The 16,930-nt window shown below is 34.5% G+C and overlaps 1 protein-coding gene across 2 annotated transcripts; it reads left to right on the top strand.

The window, feature by feature from the left end:
* The first annotated feature begins 3,971 nt into the window (after nucleotides 1–3,971).
* LOC108214699 (ASI1-immunoprecipitated protein 2) lies at nucleotides 3,972–15,997 on the top strand. 2 transcript variants are annotated; one of them, XM_017386851.2, is made up of 12 exons: nucleotides 3,972–4,121; nucleotides 4,460–4,525; nucleotides 7,379–7,698; nucleotides 8,604–8,689; nucleotides 8,799–8,926; nucleotides 9,018–9,287; nucleotides 9,383–9,901; nucleotides 10,057–10,810; nucleotides 10,913–11,143; nucleotides 11,252–11,376; nucleotides 12,874–13,289; nucleotides 14,763–15,997. In XM_017386851.2, the coding sequence occupies exons 3-12, from the start codon at nucleotides 7,411–7,413 to the stop codon at nucleotides 15,684–15,686; spliced, it is 3,741 nt and encodes a 1,246-aa protein (XP_017242340.1). In that variant the 5' UTR covers nucleotides 3,972–4,121; nucleotides 4,460–4,525; nucleotides 7,379–7,410; the 3' UTR covers nucleotides 15,687–15,997. The 2 variants fall into 2 exon arrangements, with proteins under 2 accessions (XP_017242340.1, XP_017242341.1); XM_017386852.2 differs by having other exon boundaries at nucleotides 3,982–4,121; nucleotides 7,371–7,698.
* The last annotated feature ends 933 nt before the right edge of the window (nucleotides 15,998–16,930 follow it).

Raw genomic sequence — 16,930 nt, 5'->3', positions numbered from 1 at the left:
AAGTTGACTTGATATATCAAATTGGTCACTGAATTCAAAACCGTCTCAAATTGGTCACTTAAGTCAGATACATGTATTTTTAAATATAAATTCAAGGAGTAAAAGTATTATTTACATAAATTTACACATTATTCTTAAATGTTATCACAACTAAGTACAAGGTTATGATTTTTAGTATTTATGATAATATATTTAGATTTTATCAAATTTAGTTGTTATTTATTTTCTATTATATAGTTAATTCCTTTGTTTTAATCAAAAATAAATAATAAATAAATTTGAAAAAATCAAAATATATTATTATAAATACTAGAAGTCATAACATTGTACTTAGTTGTGGTAACATTCAAGAATAATGCGTTAAACTCTGTAAATAATATTTTTACTTTTTCAACTCATATTTAAAGATAGGTGTAACCGACTTAAGTGACCAATTTGAGACAGTTTTGAGTTGAGTGACCAACTTGATATATCGAGCCCACTCTGGTGACTCACCTGATTATTAACCCTTTAACAAACTGTTGGATCAACGATCCAACGGCTGGGACAAAAAAAAAAAAAATTTACACTCTGCGTATATTTTCCGCGGAAGGCAGGTAATCCGCAGCTTTTTTACGTGGAATGTGCAGACTGTCCGCGTATATTTTGCGCGAATAACGCAGGAGAGTTTTAAAACTCTGAAACGCACAAACATACAATCATGATGTCTGCTTCATCACTTCGCTGGAGTAAAGACCCTACTTCCGGCATCGAAATAACTGCTGCCAAACCCACCACCGCAGCAAGACACATCATATTAATAACCCCAATTTCTAAATCAGTGTTGGGTAGTGATGGAAAAGAGTCAATTAAGAGATCTGGTGGAAAAGAAAACCCTTAGCCCAATTCAAGAAACAGGGTTGCTGATGCATCTGTGAAGCCTTTGATGCGAAATGTGCCAAGAATTGAAAATGGGCCTGCTGGTTTTAATGCTCGTCTTCGATGGTCTAAGTCGTATGTTCCAAGAGGTAGAAGTTCTAGTCCTTGTGAATTTAATACGGGATTAGGTGATGTGAGTAAAGCTAGGGTTTTGGATGGTGGTAAGAGCAAGGGGTTGCATCCGCGTAAAATAATCGCGGTCGATCCGCGTAAATTACCAGCGGACCCAGAGCCTTCCGCGGAAAATAAGTACGGATAGGTTAAATTTTTTTTCCCAGCCATCGGAAAGTGTGTGTTGTGTAAACGTTCCCTAGCAAACAATTGTCAGAGAACATGACCTAATTATAATTTACAGGAAGTTCAAAATGTATATACAGTCAACGTAAAATAACACACTGGAATGGAGGGAGAATATGTGAATGATGAAATAAAAATACACTACTTAAAGTTTTTAGCTTGTATAACTCATGCTCATTTTTGAACTTAAGTGACAATATTTTATATGTTATGGCTTTTTCTAATTTGAGAATTATTTTATATACATATTGCTTTTAATGGTTTTTACATGAGAAAATCTTGGAAGATGAGACTTCAAGAGTGAGAGTTAGGAGTTGGGACTTGGGAGGGAGGAAAGCCAACTAGTTTTCCTTTGAATGGTGTATTCATGGTGGTTGTCAAACTTAATTGAGACTGATTAAAGTACTAAAGCTATATATATGCGTGAATAATGTCTTCAAGAGGATTGGGCGATAATTGAGCTTTACTCGTAATGTTACTGTTATTTGTGTCGTGGCTTGTTGTAACCAGATGTGTATATATACCAATATTTTGCCTGAGGTACAGAGCTGTGTAATATATATATATATATATATATATTATAAATCATAATTTGATTGCAAACAATAAGTCGGAATATTTTAATGAATAATGAATATATCCTTTTAACACTGCTGTTGACTCTAATGCCTTTTGTGAGTCGTAAGCAAGTAATAAATTCACAATAATATGATATTATTCGTTCTATGTGGAAAACATACTGATTTATTTTTTGATACACCCCAAAACACTTCGTTGCAATCAAATTTATTGGCTGTTCTCAACGTGGTACCATGGTTGACGCCACCTAATAGAAGCAAATCTATATTCATAAATAATTTTATAAGTGAAACTCTTTCATGAGATATTTCACCAATAGAAACTCATGTATGACTACAAAATCTTACGTTTTATGTTTTAGGATTTTTTTCATAATTACTTAAGACTAAAGTAATTTTTGCAAAAATACTGTCATTAAAATACTGTTTCTCAGAAATAAATTACAAAAATACAGAGGTTGTATTTGCAATCACATCTGCAACTGCTACCAACTACAAATGCAACTTTAAGAAAATCTGTTGAAAATTTTATTTATTTGCATAATAAATTGCAAGTGGTTGTAACTGTCAAAAACGAGGGCCTGTGTGGGACCAATAACAATATTACAAAAACAACTCTGATATCAACTAAAAATAAGAAAATAATCAATTAAAAACTGCTTGATAATTCACTAACACCACAATCGCGCCCACTTTTCTCTCAAATCTTTGACAAACAGCATCCTAAGTTATGCTGTCAAAAATAGCATAGTGAAGCCGCTTTCATGAAAAAACACGATAACAGAGAGTTGTGTGTCTTGGAGGACTGGTTCGAAGACGCAGAACCAGAGGCTGCGCGAGGGGTCTACTATAATGTAGTAGCTTTTAACATTTTTGACGGGATTAGCAGGAGCTTTAATGTTGACTAATTTGAGGAAACGACGGTTGAGGATAGTGAGAAAGAGCCAAGATAGAAGGAGAGATGGGAGTGAGAGGAGGGAGAAAAAGGAAATGGGATGCCAAGATGGTATTTTTTGCAATTTAATTGCTTGTATGTTTTAAAAGATAATAAATTTGCAAGATTCCAGATAAGATGGTATATTTACAAATAAATATTCAAACGTTGGTATATTTATCAAATTTCTTATATTTTAATCATATTAATAGTGAATATATGTTTCTAAACTTTTGTCAATGTCACTAAATTTCATAAATAATACATATTTATCATTCAAATACCATTGATGCACAAGATATGAGAATAATTTTTGAATTTTGGATAAGCTATTTTGCTCAATACAAAAATCTACCAGTATTCATCTTTCACTGATATTGACCGTTAAAAAATATTTTTAACATGACGTGAGTTGTAATTCAGATAATGATGACTAATATTGACCGTTAAAAAATATTTTTAACATGACGTGAGTCGTAATTCAGATAATGATGAACTATATATCTAAATCAGAATTTCGATACGTTACAGGTAAGTTTTATATACTTTATAGACAAATCTCCAGTATACGAGTCGTCACATTAATAAATTTGATATTATCTGAAGATATTGTCGAATATATATGATTTAAAATATTCCAAACTTGCTAAAATTAAGCTACTCGATCAAAATTTAATTTAATTACTTTACTTTTTGATATATTAAAACATCACGATCTCACATTTTCCATGATAAATATATATAATAATATAAAATATTACTAAAATTGAAAAACAAATAACAAGCTTTACTTCAAGAAATGACAAATTTAAATAGTTTTTCTATATTATTATTATATAAATTTGATAACATGATTTATAGAAACATTTTTTTGATTAAATGAATATTTTGCCAAATTTGGTTTGAAAACCTAAAAAGATCTCTACATATACAAGAGAAATGCACATAGAAAGACATAAATGTAAAATTGTGTGAAGAATGCTGGAAAATCACACATAGCAAACAGAGATTTAGGGACCGTTTGGGAGCTTAAAAGAAGTGACTTCTTGCTTAAACTAGAAAAGTTGAGCAGAAGTGAGAAGTAAATAAGTTAATAAAGTGTTTGGAAAAGAAGCAGAATCTGTGTGAGAGAAGCTAGCATTCTCAACTTATAAAAGTGTTTCTATTTCTTTACACAAACGGGTCAAGAGAAGCAGAAACAAGTCCTTAATACTACTCCTCTCCCCTTAAAAGTCCAATTTCTCATCCCTACACATATTTATTATTATTATTTAATAATTTTCCATTTATTCATCCTCAATATATACATACATACAACTGCGTGTGTGTATATTTGTTTCGGAATTATATCTTGCTTGCAACGATTCATCAATCGAGCTCTCAATATTGACGAGGCATGTGATTTTTAACCTAATTTTATTGATTTTAATTTAGGGTTTTTTCTGATTTTGAGTGTTTTGTGCTGTTAATTACTGTTTGATCTTTGTTTCGGTACTGATTTTGTGTTTTGTCGAAATGAAATTTGATTGTTTTGGTTTTTTTGTTTGGATTGATGATTTTTAGGCTTTGTTTCAGTTGTATATGAATTGTTATACTTGTATGAGAGTTTCTGTTTACTGTCAATTTGTGAACATTTTGTGGACTGTGTGTTAGGTTTTTCGATAAAGCATTTGGTTTAGGAGGTTTACAGTGGCAATTGATGATGTTTTTTGTTGTTGATGAATGAGTGCAGTTTCGAGTGACAGTTTCTCGGAGGCAAGGGTCTGTCGGAAATTATCTGGCTTTTGGACCAATTAAGGTGAGATTCATGGGTAATTAGTAGACATTGCTATGTTGTTTTATGAATTATAAGTCTTTTTTTTGTGAATTGAAATATAAACTGGATTTTGTGGTATTCGCGCGCGCGCGCGGATGGGATGTCCGTGGTTAAAGAACAAAGATTTTAAAAATCCTTTAGAATATCTGTTGATTATGAAGAGTATTCTTTTACCCTAGATTCGGTGAAGTTGTATTGAAGTAGTATAGGTTGCCTGAATCTGTATGATGTATCGGTAGATGATTGCTATTCTTTTGCAAGTGAGTGTATCTGCATTTGTTCTGTTCAATGGCCTGAACCTATAATCATTTTAATTTTATTAGACAGCGATTTGTATGTGGTTGTTTCAATTTCAGTGGCAACAAGTTAGTTCTCAAATTTGAATGAAGTGAAAGCTGTCATGGGATTGATCATTTGTATATACTGGTTAAATTCCTCACCTTGCCTGAGTCTCCTAAACTTGAGTTGGGCACTCCAAAAAATGATTTACAAATAAAAGAAAAAGCTAACTAATCATTTTTAATAGTTTATATTACTATATTTAAAATCAAGTCATTTATTAATCTAAATTTTATCAGCTATTTTTTTTTTAAAATTAATTATAATAAGCAATATTATTATTAAAGTTATGTGATTACTCTCCAAGTTAATTACTCATTTGAAAAGAATTTGATTGAATATTTAAATATGGGATCTCTGTTGCTTGAATAGAGAATAATTATAAAATAACTCAAATATAAACTTCTTAAAATTACCTTATCATTCTAGTTAGGGTCCAAGTCCCTAGCATATGTATGCTGGGCACTTGTTAAATAACATACAGGTTCCTGGCCGTTGGATGAATATCGGATGAATATCCAGCGGCCAGGATTAAAACAAAATTTTAGTTCATTTAAGCGCTGTATGGAAAAACCCTGTACAGCGGTTAAAAAGTGCTGTATGTATTAAAAATTGGTTTTTCCCATACAATGCTTTTTAAGCGCCGAATGCATTAAAATTTTGTTTTAATCCTGGCCACTGGATATTCATCCAACGGCTAGGAACCTGTATATTATTAGGTCCCCGGCATACATATGCTCGGGACCTGGACCCTTCTAGTTATATGTTTATTAGAATTTTAACACATTAGTGAACAACTAACACATGTAATTACTAAATACAAATCTACTTTGAAGATATACGAAAATACAATACATATTCATCACCGATTCATCGTATTCCTTTTTGTATATTGTTCATTAAAGTCTTACTATAAATTTCAACAACTTACATATATAATTAGAATATTAGTATAATAAGTAGTTGCTTGCAACTATAATATTAATTTATGTAGAGAAGTATATTCCCGTTCAACTATATCCACTTTTAAACATGCAATAATCTTATAATCTACAAATATAATTATAATCAAGTTTAAATTTTTTATTAGAATCTTAAATAAAAAATATTGTTTGTTTTAAGTTTTCTCAAAGGTACTTTGTTATTTTAACATATTTGTTATCCCAACTAAATATATTTTCTTTCCCTGTTTTTTGAATATGTTTATTTAAATTGTATCATAATTCGTAAACACTAATAGATATGATTACGCTCACTTTAAACTTTTATAATTTTTGGATTGCAATAAGTACAACATCTTCATGTTTAACTTTTTTAGCTAAAATTCGTTACGAAAAGTTTATCTGTTATTATATTTAAAGTATTTAACTATTTATTAAATATTGCCTTTATAAATCGTATCCAAGTTCTGTATCAAAATTGTCATACACATATATATGTTTAGTATAACGACAACACTTACAATTACAAAAATATACTGTGTTTTATCTTTTAAATTATTAAATTATTATGATAAGTTATTATTAATATTATTTTAAAAGTAATATATATTTGTTTAAATAATTATGATTTGATGAATGGGTTGCCTGCTAGTATATTGTAGTATGCATTCAAGTTCATACATTGTATTGACAGTATCCTTCCTTTTTAAAATTAAAAGTTGTGTTATGACTTGAGACTATATACACTGTTACATTTACATGCCGAGTCTTGTACCACTTAATATTTGGTTCGGGTTTTCTAACCGTGTCAAATATGTTTCCTAAATGTGAGAGTAGATTCCCTGTCATAATGTGTGCTTCATTTGTTCCTCTTGGCCCATGTTAACCAACTCATATGAAGTCAAAGATTCCTCTCTTATGAATAGGTCATGAATCCACTACCTCACTCCTCCCTCCCTCCCTATACAAAAAGTTATTTAACTTGTCAGAAACAAAAGATTGGAGAATCTTTTTCTTTTGGATTGAGTGACAAGAAATTAAAAGATTAATTTGTGGTTATGGTACTAGGCTAATAAAAGCTGTTCTTCCCTTTATTTAATTATGATAGAGATCAGTAATAGTATAAGAAGCATGTGCCATATACAAATTAGAAGTACTTTCATTATCAATAGGATTGCTTTAGGGTTCTGCTCTTATAATAGATGTTGTTTTTTTAAATTGTTTTTGGACTTTAGATTTGTTTTTTTGTTGAGATCCTACCCTGTTTTTAGGTTGCCATCTGAACTCTTTTTTCCCTTTAGAGGTTGGTAAATTCTGAGGCAGTATTTTTGACTTTTTTCTGTCATCAAGTCACTCTAGTTCTTATCTTTGATCTATGTTTTGTTTATTAAATTCTTTGCCTGTCTTGCATCAGCGAGTGTATTCCTTTGTTCTTTAAAGTATTAGTCCGAACTAAATATAGAAGAGTTCGTGAGATTTCACAGAATACTATTAAAATAAAATCGGTTGAATTCCAATCTTGATTATTTTATTGACAATGATGAAAGTAATGCAGGTGACAGTAATTTTATAAGCGACTTCGAACAAATGAGCGGTTTAGAAGGAATTGATGATAAGATAGAATCCGTTAGTGATCTCAACCAGGACAAAATTGATAAAGTTGGAGTTAGGTCTGAACCTCCAGCAGTAGAATGTCCGAAGGTGGAGGCTGAATATGACAGCGATGATCTGCCCACTAAAGCTTTAAATTCTGCACAACAGAAGAAAGAATTAGAGAAGGCCGGTGAGTTGCTTTCGTCGACTGATGCCAAAGAAACAGTTACACATCATGGTTCTCCAAATGAAAGTGATGCATCTGATATTGTGGAGCAGGATGTGAGTATTGTTGCTTGCACTCCTTATTTTGACATATCTTTGCTCAATGAAGCTGCTCTGCTTTTGATTGTATTAAAATTCTGTTGATTCTGTACTATATACATGCATTTTCATTAGCATCTGATGGTATTTGCGCTCCATAGATACCTATTTTTGTATTTCATTATCAATAGTATAGTTACAGCATTCTATGATATAAATAGCTCTCCGTTGAATAGTATTTGAAAATTGATAATTTTAAACACTTATGGTATACTCAGTATTCTGTCCAAATATAGGCTAGATGTTACAAACTAACTTATCTGATTACGAATGCTATTATTTGTTTGTAGAATTGCTCTTTTGAGTGTTTTATTTAGTTTTATCTCTATGCTGAATGCCTGTTCAAGTCTTCGACAGTACTGTAAGATTCTGCAGTTGCTGCTTAGTAAACTTGCGATATTTGTACTAATTGTTGTCATAAATCTTGTCCCACTTTTTCGGCTATAAAGTGGTTTAAAGAAAATTAATGTTCTGTCACATAACTCGGAGGTTACTCTTAGTTTTCCAATCCAGTCAGTTAAAATAACAATTTCTTCTCTGATCTTGATATCTTTGTTAGTCCCATAAGAGACTGTTCCCTTAAATCTGATAGACTTTAGATATACTTCATGCTTTAATTTTGGTAACGGTGTTGTTACTCGCTTGTCGCTGCTAATAATAATGGCTCTTTAATTCTTTGTGAAACAATAATATTCAGAATAAGTTGCAGGATGTGGGAGACACTTCATAATGTGATTCCTAGAGTTGCTCAATTGACTTTCACTTTTCACAGTTAACCTTCTCTGTGCATATAAGAACCTTATGTTGTTGACTTCATTAATTTTATGTGGAAGGACTTATTTTAGGTTTTGTCTGAGTAACAGGTAAAAGTTTGTGATATATGTGGAGATGCAGGCCGTGAAGAATTACTTGCTGTATGTTGCAGATGCAGTGAAGGCGCTGAGCACACGTAAGCATTATAGTAGTTTCGATGCATTTGTAGGGGTAAACTCCCATTAAGTTTATTAAGTTCTATACTGTTTAAAATGATGCTTTATCTAACTTAATGTTGTCATTAGTTACTGCATGCGTGATATGCTGGAAAAGCTTCCAGAAGGTGAGTGGCTTTGTGAAGACTGCAAGTTCGATGAAAGAAAAGCTCAGGAGAAAGCTAAATATAATACAGTGGATGGTGATGAACTAGAAGGTATTTATCGAATTCCTTGACATGTTGACTTACTATGAATGTTGGTGTGAATGGGTTAGACACAGATGTTGATAGAATCAAGCTGAAACAGATAGTTCGCATGTGAAACTGTCACGGAAAAGAAAATCAGATGATGCAGAAGTTTCCTCAGTGGCAAAAAGGCAGGTTTTAGAACCACCAATTAGGTCACCCAAGACCTCGAGTCCTAGAAGAGTTGACGCACTTTTCCGGGATAGTTCATTCAAGAACTTAGATAGGGGGAAAGTAAAGCCTGCACATCAAAATACCACTACTCTTCAAACTGGTAATAGTGCTATACATGCTGCAGGTCCTCAAGATGCACGACTAAATACATCTCGAGGTAAGCTAAACCCTCTTGTCACTTTGTTGATTCTGTATGCTGTGATGTCTTGTTTCACTTTAGGGGAGTGTTGAGTCAAGCAGTTGATTGTGCAGGCAACCTTTTCAAGTCTAAATCATTCAGTTCCGCAAGTGCAAAACCAAAAGTTAAGCTTGTAGATGATATAGTTCCTCAAAAGCAAAAATCAAACAGAGAAGCTGCTCCCCTTGATGCAAAGGGAGGGCTTTGCAGATCTATGGGGAAGTCTATGTCATTTAGATCTGTGAACTCGGGACGTTTGAATTCAACAGATTCAAAAGTTAAAATGTTATCCCCTAAGTTTTCTCATGGCCAAGATATAAAAGGCCAGAAACACACGAAAGAGCGGAGCTTGTTTGAGAGGAAGAATTCCATTAGATTAGAACGTCCTTTGGTTAATTCCACAGGAGCCTCTTCTACTTCCTCATCTCCCAGGGTTGATAGAAGCGCAAGTATTCGTGATGAAACTGTTCCAGTTTCTTCTACGAGCAACAAACGCGAGTTAAAGGCTGTCTCCTCTGATAGTAAATTAACGCAGTTGTCAAGACCAGCAAATAAAGTTATGTGTAAAGATTCAGAAGTATCAATTCCTTCAGGTATGATTTTGTGCTGCTCTTTTACCCGCAAATCCATACATGTAAATATCTCTGTGTGAAGATATTCACGTGTGTATATGTATTATGGATACATATGTTTTGACTTACTTTTAAGCATAATTTTGTTTGCCATGTTTATTTTTGCATTATATTAGGTGAAGGTACGAGGCAGTTGTCGTCTGCGAGCGGAATTGGCAGTCGTGTAGAGAAGTCAATACAGGCTAGAGTGAGAGATGATTCCTCATCTACTTCTCTTAGCACCGAACGGCAAATCAGTATACCAGATCATGCCCGAGAATCAACAAATGTGGTCGAGAATGTCAAGGAAATATCTGTTAGTCACCCAAAGCATAGTACAGCTGGTGGGAAAATCACTCCTTGTCAAAAATGTAAAGATGTTGGTCACTCTGCAGATTTTTGCACCATTGACAGCCCAAAGCAATCACTTGCCTCAGATGTCCATACTTCAAGAAGTTCGAAGGAGGCGATCTACAAAGATAATAAATTGAAAGCTGCTATAGAGGCAGCGATGCTTAAAAAGCCCGGGATTTATAGAAAGAACAAAGCTCCTGATCAGTCTGTTGAGTTAGGTGTGTCTGGCAATGTTAATAGTGAACTATGCACTCAAGATCAGCTGTCTAACACGCGTAACCCAAAGAAATTGGTATCTGCAGAGGGGCAAAGTAAGGAGGTAGCTAGTACATGGAACTTTAACACGGAGTTTCCGAAGCTGACAACTGGTACCAATGTCAAGCAGTTTACAAACTCAGCTGAAGCAGTTACTGCCTTGTCACATAGGCCAATTCCCCATGCCGATGGCAAGTCTATTACAATGGAATTGCCAACTCCTTGGTCGATTTCTGGTCTGTCAGTTGTGCCAGCTATCCCGGAGCATGACTATATTTGGCAGTATGGTTTTCTGTATTTCTTATGGTGTATCTTTATGTCATTTTTTATACTTATACCTTAATGGTTAATACCTTATTTCTTTATATATCTGTTTGCATGCAGAGGGTGTTTTGAGGTCCACAGAAGCGGAAAACTACCAGACCTTTATGATGGGTTTCAGGCCCATTTGTCAGCCTGTGCATCTCCCAGAGTTCTTGAAACAATGAAGAAGTTTCCAAGCACAGTTTTGTTGAATGAAGTACCTCGCTGGAGTGCATGGCCAATACAATTTGAAGAAACTGGAGTCAATGAAGATCACATTGCACTCTATTTCTTCGCAAGAGACTGTGAAAGGTGACTTTTCTTGTTTTCTCAACCCCTCTTTTAATGATTCTGCACCCACATTAAAATTACAATGATTTCTTACTGCTACTGGTAATAATTGTTATGTTTATTGCACAGCTATGAGAAAGGCTACAAGTCTATACTGGACACAATAATGAGGAATGACCTTGCTTTGAAAGGAAATGTTGATGGTGTTGAAATCCTGATTTACCCTTCTAATCATCTTCCAGTGAAATACCAGCGTAAGATATCAAAATTTTAAGTTAGCTGTGGATGATAATACACTACCTTGTCATGAATTTACCCTTATAAAAGCTCATGTTAAAACATATTGTCTGATGATGACTTTTAAGTTTGATCAGTAATGATGTCAACTACTCAACTACTATATGTATAAATGTAATTGATTTGTTGTTTGAGCCACATTTTCCATAGTATAACAATGGTTTGAGCCGAAGCTATTCAAATGGTCATTGCAGCCGGTAGGTTCTATCAGGACTCAGGAGGCTTTTGTTGTGAGAGTAGGAATGTGTATGACCAGGACGTAAAAAGATGATCTATTTATGGACAAATTCTGGATTGTTCAGGTGTAGCTGAGATTGGGCCTCATATCTAACTCTACTTATATGATATTTATGTCCGTGTTTAAGAAAGAGTTACGCTACTTGCTAATTTCAATAAAGTTGGACTCAGTCGCTTAAATTAATTGGCTCGACTTGTTAAAGCGAGAACGGGTAGAAATATTTCATCTCTGTTTAGCAGTTTAGGCTTAAACCGGCTCGTGAAAAAAGCTTAAGCTCATTCTGCAAAAGCTCAGGTCAGCCCAGTTTGTTCATGATTTTAGGTACAGCATAGCAAAACTTTTATCACAGAATGAAACCTGGATGGGGCTCACCAAGTTACAATCAGTGATTACCTGAAACAATCCAAAGAGCATATTATTACCTGAAAAGTGTGTACAAGATCACACCCAGGGCTCACTAAGTAACAAATGAGTGACATATTCAAGTTGCCCCACAGAGATTCAGCAAATTATGTTTAGGAAATTTATACAACTCATAATATGACCCTGTTATATATTATTTTGGATAGAGTACAAGTATAGCTTTATCATCAAGTATAGTCGGAGTACTCCCATAGCAGGGTTTAATTTCGATTTTCCTTCTATTTCCTTGCCTTTGTCCGAGTACTTCAATACCAAGGCCTAAAATTTTTGGTTTCTATTTCTTCCTTGAGTGCCCCCTACTTCATCTTTGTGTTCTGCATTTAATACTCTGACTTGCTGATCCTAATCCTTGCTAGTTTAGCTAAAATAAATAGGCCTTCAACTCAATCTTTGCGTTTGGACAAGTTATTAACTATGACAGCAATACCAATTAAAATTTTGGTCAGACTTTTGTTACTGGGAGTTGGGCTTATGTTTCGGGCTAGATGTGGGAAGCAGTGTAATTTTCAAGCACATGTTTACTGATTTATATGAAAATCCCATTTAACTTTGTTGGTGATGGATTCTTTAATGGTTAACAATCTGCGTTATCAATGTGAGAAGTCTTTATCAGCTAAATATAGAAGTTGGTAATGATTGTTGCTAATAATAATGGAGTTGAATAATATCAAGTAGTACTGATGGTGGTTTTTGCTGTACAACGTAATGGATCTCCCTAGTTTTTCATTGTGTTCGAATTTATCATTTGTTCACTTGAAACTTTCTCAAAATCTTTTATAACTGTTTCCTACAGGTTGGAATATGATGTTCTTTTTCTGGGGTGTATTCAGAGGGAAGAGAAATAGTTGCTTGAATCAAGTGCTAGGTTCCCCAAAGAAAATAGCTAATTCCAGGGACATGCCTACGGCTTCTATGTCTTCAATTGAAGCCACATCTCCCCTAGTATCAATAGAAAAGGAGTTGCCTACATGCAACAGAACTCTAAAGTTGGCATCTGATGACAATTCGTTGATAAATCTGCAACGTTTACCAGCAGCTAAGACGAAGAATGGGGATGGTGACTGCAAAGCAGTATCTGATTTGCAACAGAATGATTGTGTAACGTCTCCTAAGGAACAAGGTTCTGGATTAGATTGCAAATCAGTACCTACTTATCAAATGAAGCCTCCACTGGCACGGCAGGATAATAGATCCCGATCAGCATCACTGGTAATTTCAGTTCAACTTATTTTGGCAACTCAGAACCTCCTTCTTGCTTGTTCTTTACTCAGTGCTTTCTGTTCTATCTTGGGGGTGGGGACATTATTCTAGTAGATGGTTGATATACGTATATATAAAGCCCACTAACCTACTTCTTTCAATTCCTCCATAAAAATTAAAATTAAAGAACGTGAATATTTTAAGCAAGTATTTAAGGTTCTGGGTCATGTGTTTCATATTGGTGAATGGTTCTCAGCAGATATGTCTGCAACTACATTGTTCATTCTCATTGCAAAGTTAAGTCAAGAGTTTGGCATGAAGAAACTTTAAATGGTCTGTCAGCTTATCTATGTTAGGTATATGTACCTATTGTTCTTCAGTGATACATATGCAACAGACAAGGTTGCTACTTTGTTTCACATGACTCGTATAGTTAAAAACTCAATGGTTGAGTTGATATGAATATTTGTTTGTTTAGTTTATTATTCTTCCTTTATAATGCCACAAATATCTATTAAAAATTTGGGAAGCATATCTATGTTCATACGTATGCAACAGACAAGGTTGCTACTTTGTTTTCACATGACTCGTATAGTTAAAAACTCAATGGTTGACTTAATATGAATATTTATTTGTTTAGTTTATTATTCTACCTTTAGAATGCCACAAATATTTATTAATAATTTGGGAAGCATATCTATATCGTTAAAGTTTTACCCAGGGGCGAATACCATTATTGATTCAATGCCTGGTACTCCATTAGTGAATTTGCCTTTTTTTACCGCCACCCCGAGCCATGGATGGATCTGGACCGGTCCACACAATATCTATTTATTATCTAGGAGCAAGCCGATCTGAAAAAAATCCTTCATGAAGGTCATTGTACTTCTTGAACATCTTCGGCTGAATATGGTGTGGCCATCATCATCTCTAGAATTACCTCTATATAGGATTTCTGATATAGAAAATTCTTAGATGCTAAATCTCCCACAGTTTTGGGGCAGGATAGGTTTCCTTTGTTTAGGACTTATGATACGGTTTTGTGAGGATACAGTATGCTCCAGCAAACAGTTGTCACTTGTCAGGTTCCACCTTCTCTAAATAATTGCAATTTTGTTTTATTTGTGCACCAACTGATTTTCAGATAGTCCCCCATTCCACTTTGATAGTCATTCTCTCAGGTCATCTCATTCTCGGGAGCATTAGCTCCCTCAGGTATCAAGTGGGGGACAATGATGATTGTTAATCCACGTGGTAATATTCATATCAAAGTTGTAGATAATTGGTGAACTTTTTTTGAACTTCAAATTAGTATGTATGTGAGATCTTTCTGTAAAGATTTCCACATCATTTTCTGCTTAAGATTTCCACTTCAACTTCCATTTTATTTGGTAGTATAACCTCTATCAGGTATGATTTGTAAATAAGTGTCATAATTTTTGCTGGCTTTGTGGTTTTAACCCACCTTTCTTCTTCCTGCAGGAAGGACCAGTTGACAAGGAATGCAAAGTGAATGAAGAACCCAAATCAGCAGTCCAAGTTGCCAGTAGCTCTAGCTGTTCCGATGCTTCTGTTGAAAAGAAGACGGGTCGCAGAAATACAAGATTTGATATGCGTCCTTTGACTTCCATAGAACACTTAGGGGAGGTGAATAACAAAGAGCAACTGATTCCAAAGAATTCCAAAATTGAGGGCCCATCAGAAGTGATTGAGGAGAGGGGCGCAGTGAGATTCTCAAGTAACAAGGAATTTAACAGCTGGCCTTTATCCCACAGAAAGCGATCAGGTTTTGATCCGCCAGCGTCAGAATCAGAAGCCACTTTTGTTGGCTCAAATTTAGCTGTGCATGGGATTAACCGAAACAGAAGATTTGAGGATGAAGATATTAATAAAAAACAAAAATTGGACTACAGTGATTTGTATGGTTTAGGTGATCGTACAAGTTCTTCAACCGATGGTCCACAGTTACAAGTTTCGGCCTCTAGTTTTATGAAGAAAAGATACGATGAAGCTTCTAATGAGACGTTGATCAGCAGGACTCCAGGAAATGCGGAAAGGCATTTCTTTCCTGTAGATCCTAATCATGTGAAGCACATTGATTTAGGTGATAATTCGGTACTTGGGAAATCGGCATTGTCAGTGGAGCATGAACCCCTTAAAAGTAAGATCCCTAATTTAAATCTTGCTTTAGGGGATGATACACAAGCAGAAAACAATAATCAGGATCAGCCTTCTGGAAGAACAGTGATGACATCTGAGGAAGATGCATCTGCAGCTCTGTCGCTTTCACTCGCATTCCCCTTTGCAGATAAAGAGCAGGCGGGGCAGCAAGTTGCAACAAAAGGGCTGCCCCCACCCGGAAGGCAACAAGAGCTAAATTTTCTTAAAGGCTTTTCTGCTAAGTAGGCACATGGGAATTGCTGTATATTGTAACCCATATGAATGTGGTAGATGTATACCAATATCATGTATAATGATGTTGACTGTGGGTTGTACATGAAAATCAGTCCCATGTGTTCATTAGCGCTTAGGATTTATAGATTTCCTGTCCTTTTTGATCTTTGGTTTGCCATTGCATAGACGAAAGCTGTTTGTATATATAGAAATGGAGATGAAACTTTGGACTCGAATCATCGTTGTAGCTATCTATGTTGGGTGCTGGTCCCAGCATACACATACTGGGGAGGGTGCATGAAGCTTATTATTTTATAACTGTTGGGTGATGTATCTAATCGTCAGGATTATAACAAAATTCTGTTATAAATTCTGTCAAGTTCAGCGCTTTCTTTTAGTTTGACGGTTGAAATGGATATTTACTTGTTCAGTAGCTTTTTCACTGAACAACTAAAATGAATATTTCATCTGTTAAGTGGAAGAGAAGAAGAAAAGCGCTGGACGTGATAGAATTTTGTTATAATCGTGAATCGTTGGATTTGTTGTTATAAAATAATAAATTAATTACACCCTCATGCGCCCATCTATCCTGATGTGATTCATTGCTTACACATGCTGTGGACTAGCATCCATCTATCCTGATTCACTGCTTGTTTTATGAGCAAGATTAACCACTAATGATTGCAAAAACATTACAAAAACATTAGATTAAGATTCCTTAGATCTCAACTCGGGTTTAGCGGCTCCGATTATGAGGACTGGTGTTTAGAAATGTTGAACTGGTGTAGGAATGCGTCTTTGTGGTAAAGGTGTAGTCCCGAAAGACTTAGAGCTCGGGGAGAATCCTGCGAATTAGCAACTAGTAGTTCATATTTTTAAAAAGACAGTACGAACTCACTAGATTCTAATTTTTCTTATTTCTAAAAGGACCACGTTGGAGATGTTAGGCTTATATGCATGTGGAATACTCTGTTGGCACGTATTTGAGCAACTAAGCAACACATTTCTAAAGAAGTGTTACACTTTAAATATCTCTTTCATGACACTTATTTGTTATATAATAGATCATTTGTGTTAAAATATAAAATCGACAAAGGCAAGCCGGCTTTATATACTTTATGATGATAAAAACTAAGTATATATTACTCATTTAGTTTATTAAGTAGTTATGATTATTATTCTTAAATATAATGTGTAAAACATGGGTACCCTTCTTAAACAGAAGAAGCTAAATTTTGAAATCATAATAAAGATTA

The sequence above is a fragment of the Daucus carota genome, chromosome 3 (genome assembly GCF_001625215.2).
Source record: "Daucus carota subsp. sativus chromosome 3, DH1 v3.0, whole genome shotgun sequence".
Lineage (NCBI taxonomy): Eukaryota > Viridiplantae > Streptophyta > Magnoliopsida > Apiales > Apiaceae > Daucus > Daucus carota.
This window is presented reverse-complemented; position numbering and strand designations above follow the sequence as displayed.

Excerpts from the sequence above, each read along its gene's own strand:
- LOC108214699 (XM_017386851.2), top strand. The coding sequence starts at position 7,411 with ATGAGCGGTTTAGAAGGAATTGATGATAAGATAGAATCCGTTAGTGAT. Across the intron at positions 9,902-10,056 it reads AGAAGTATCAATTCCTTCAG|GTGAAGGTACGAGGCAGTTG; the intron begins GTATGATTTTGT and ends GCATTATATTAG. Across the intron at positions 11,144-11,251 it reads TTCGCAAGAGACTGTGAAAG|CTATGAGAAAGGCTACAAGT; the intron begins GTGACTTTTCTT and ends TTTATTGCACAG.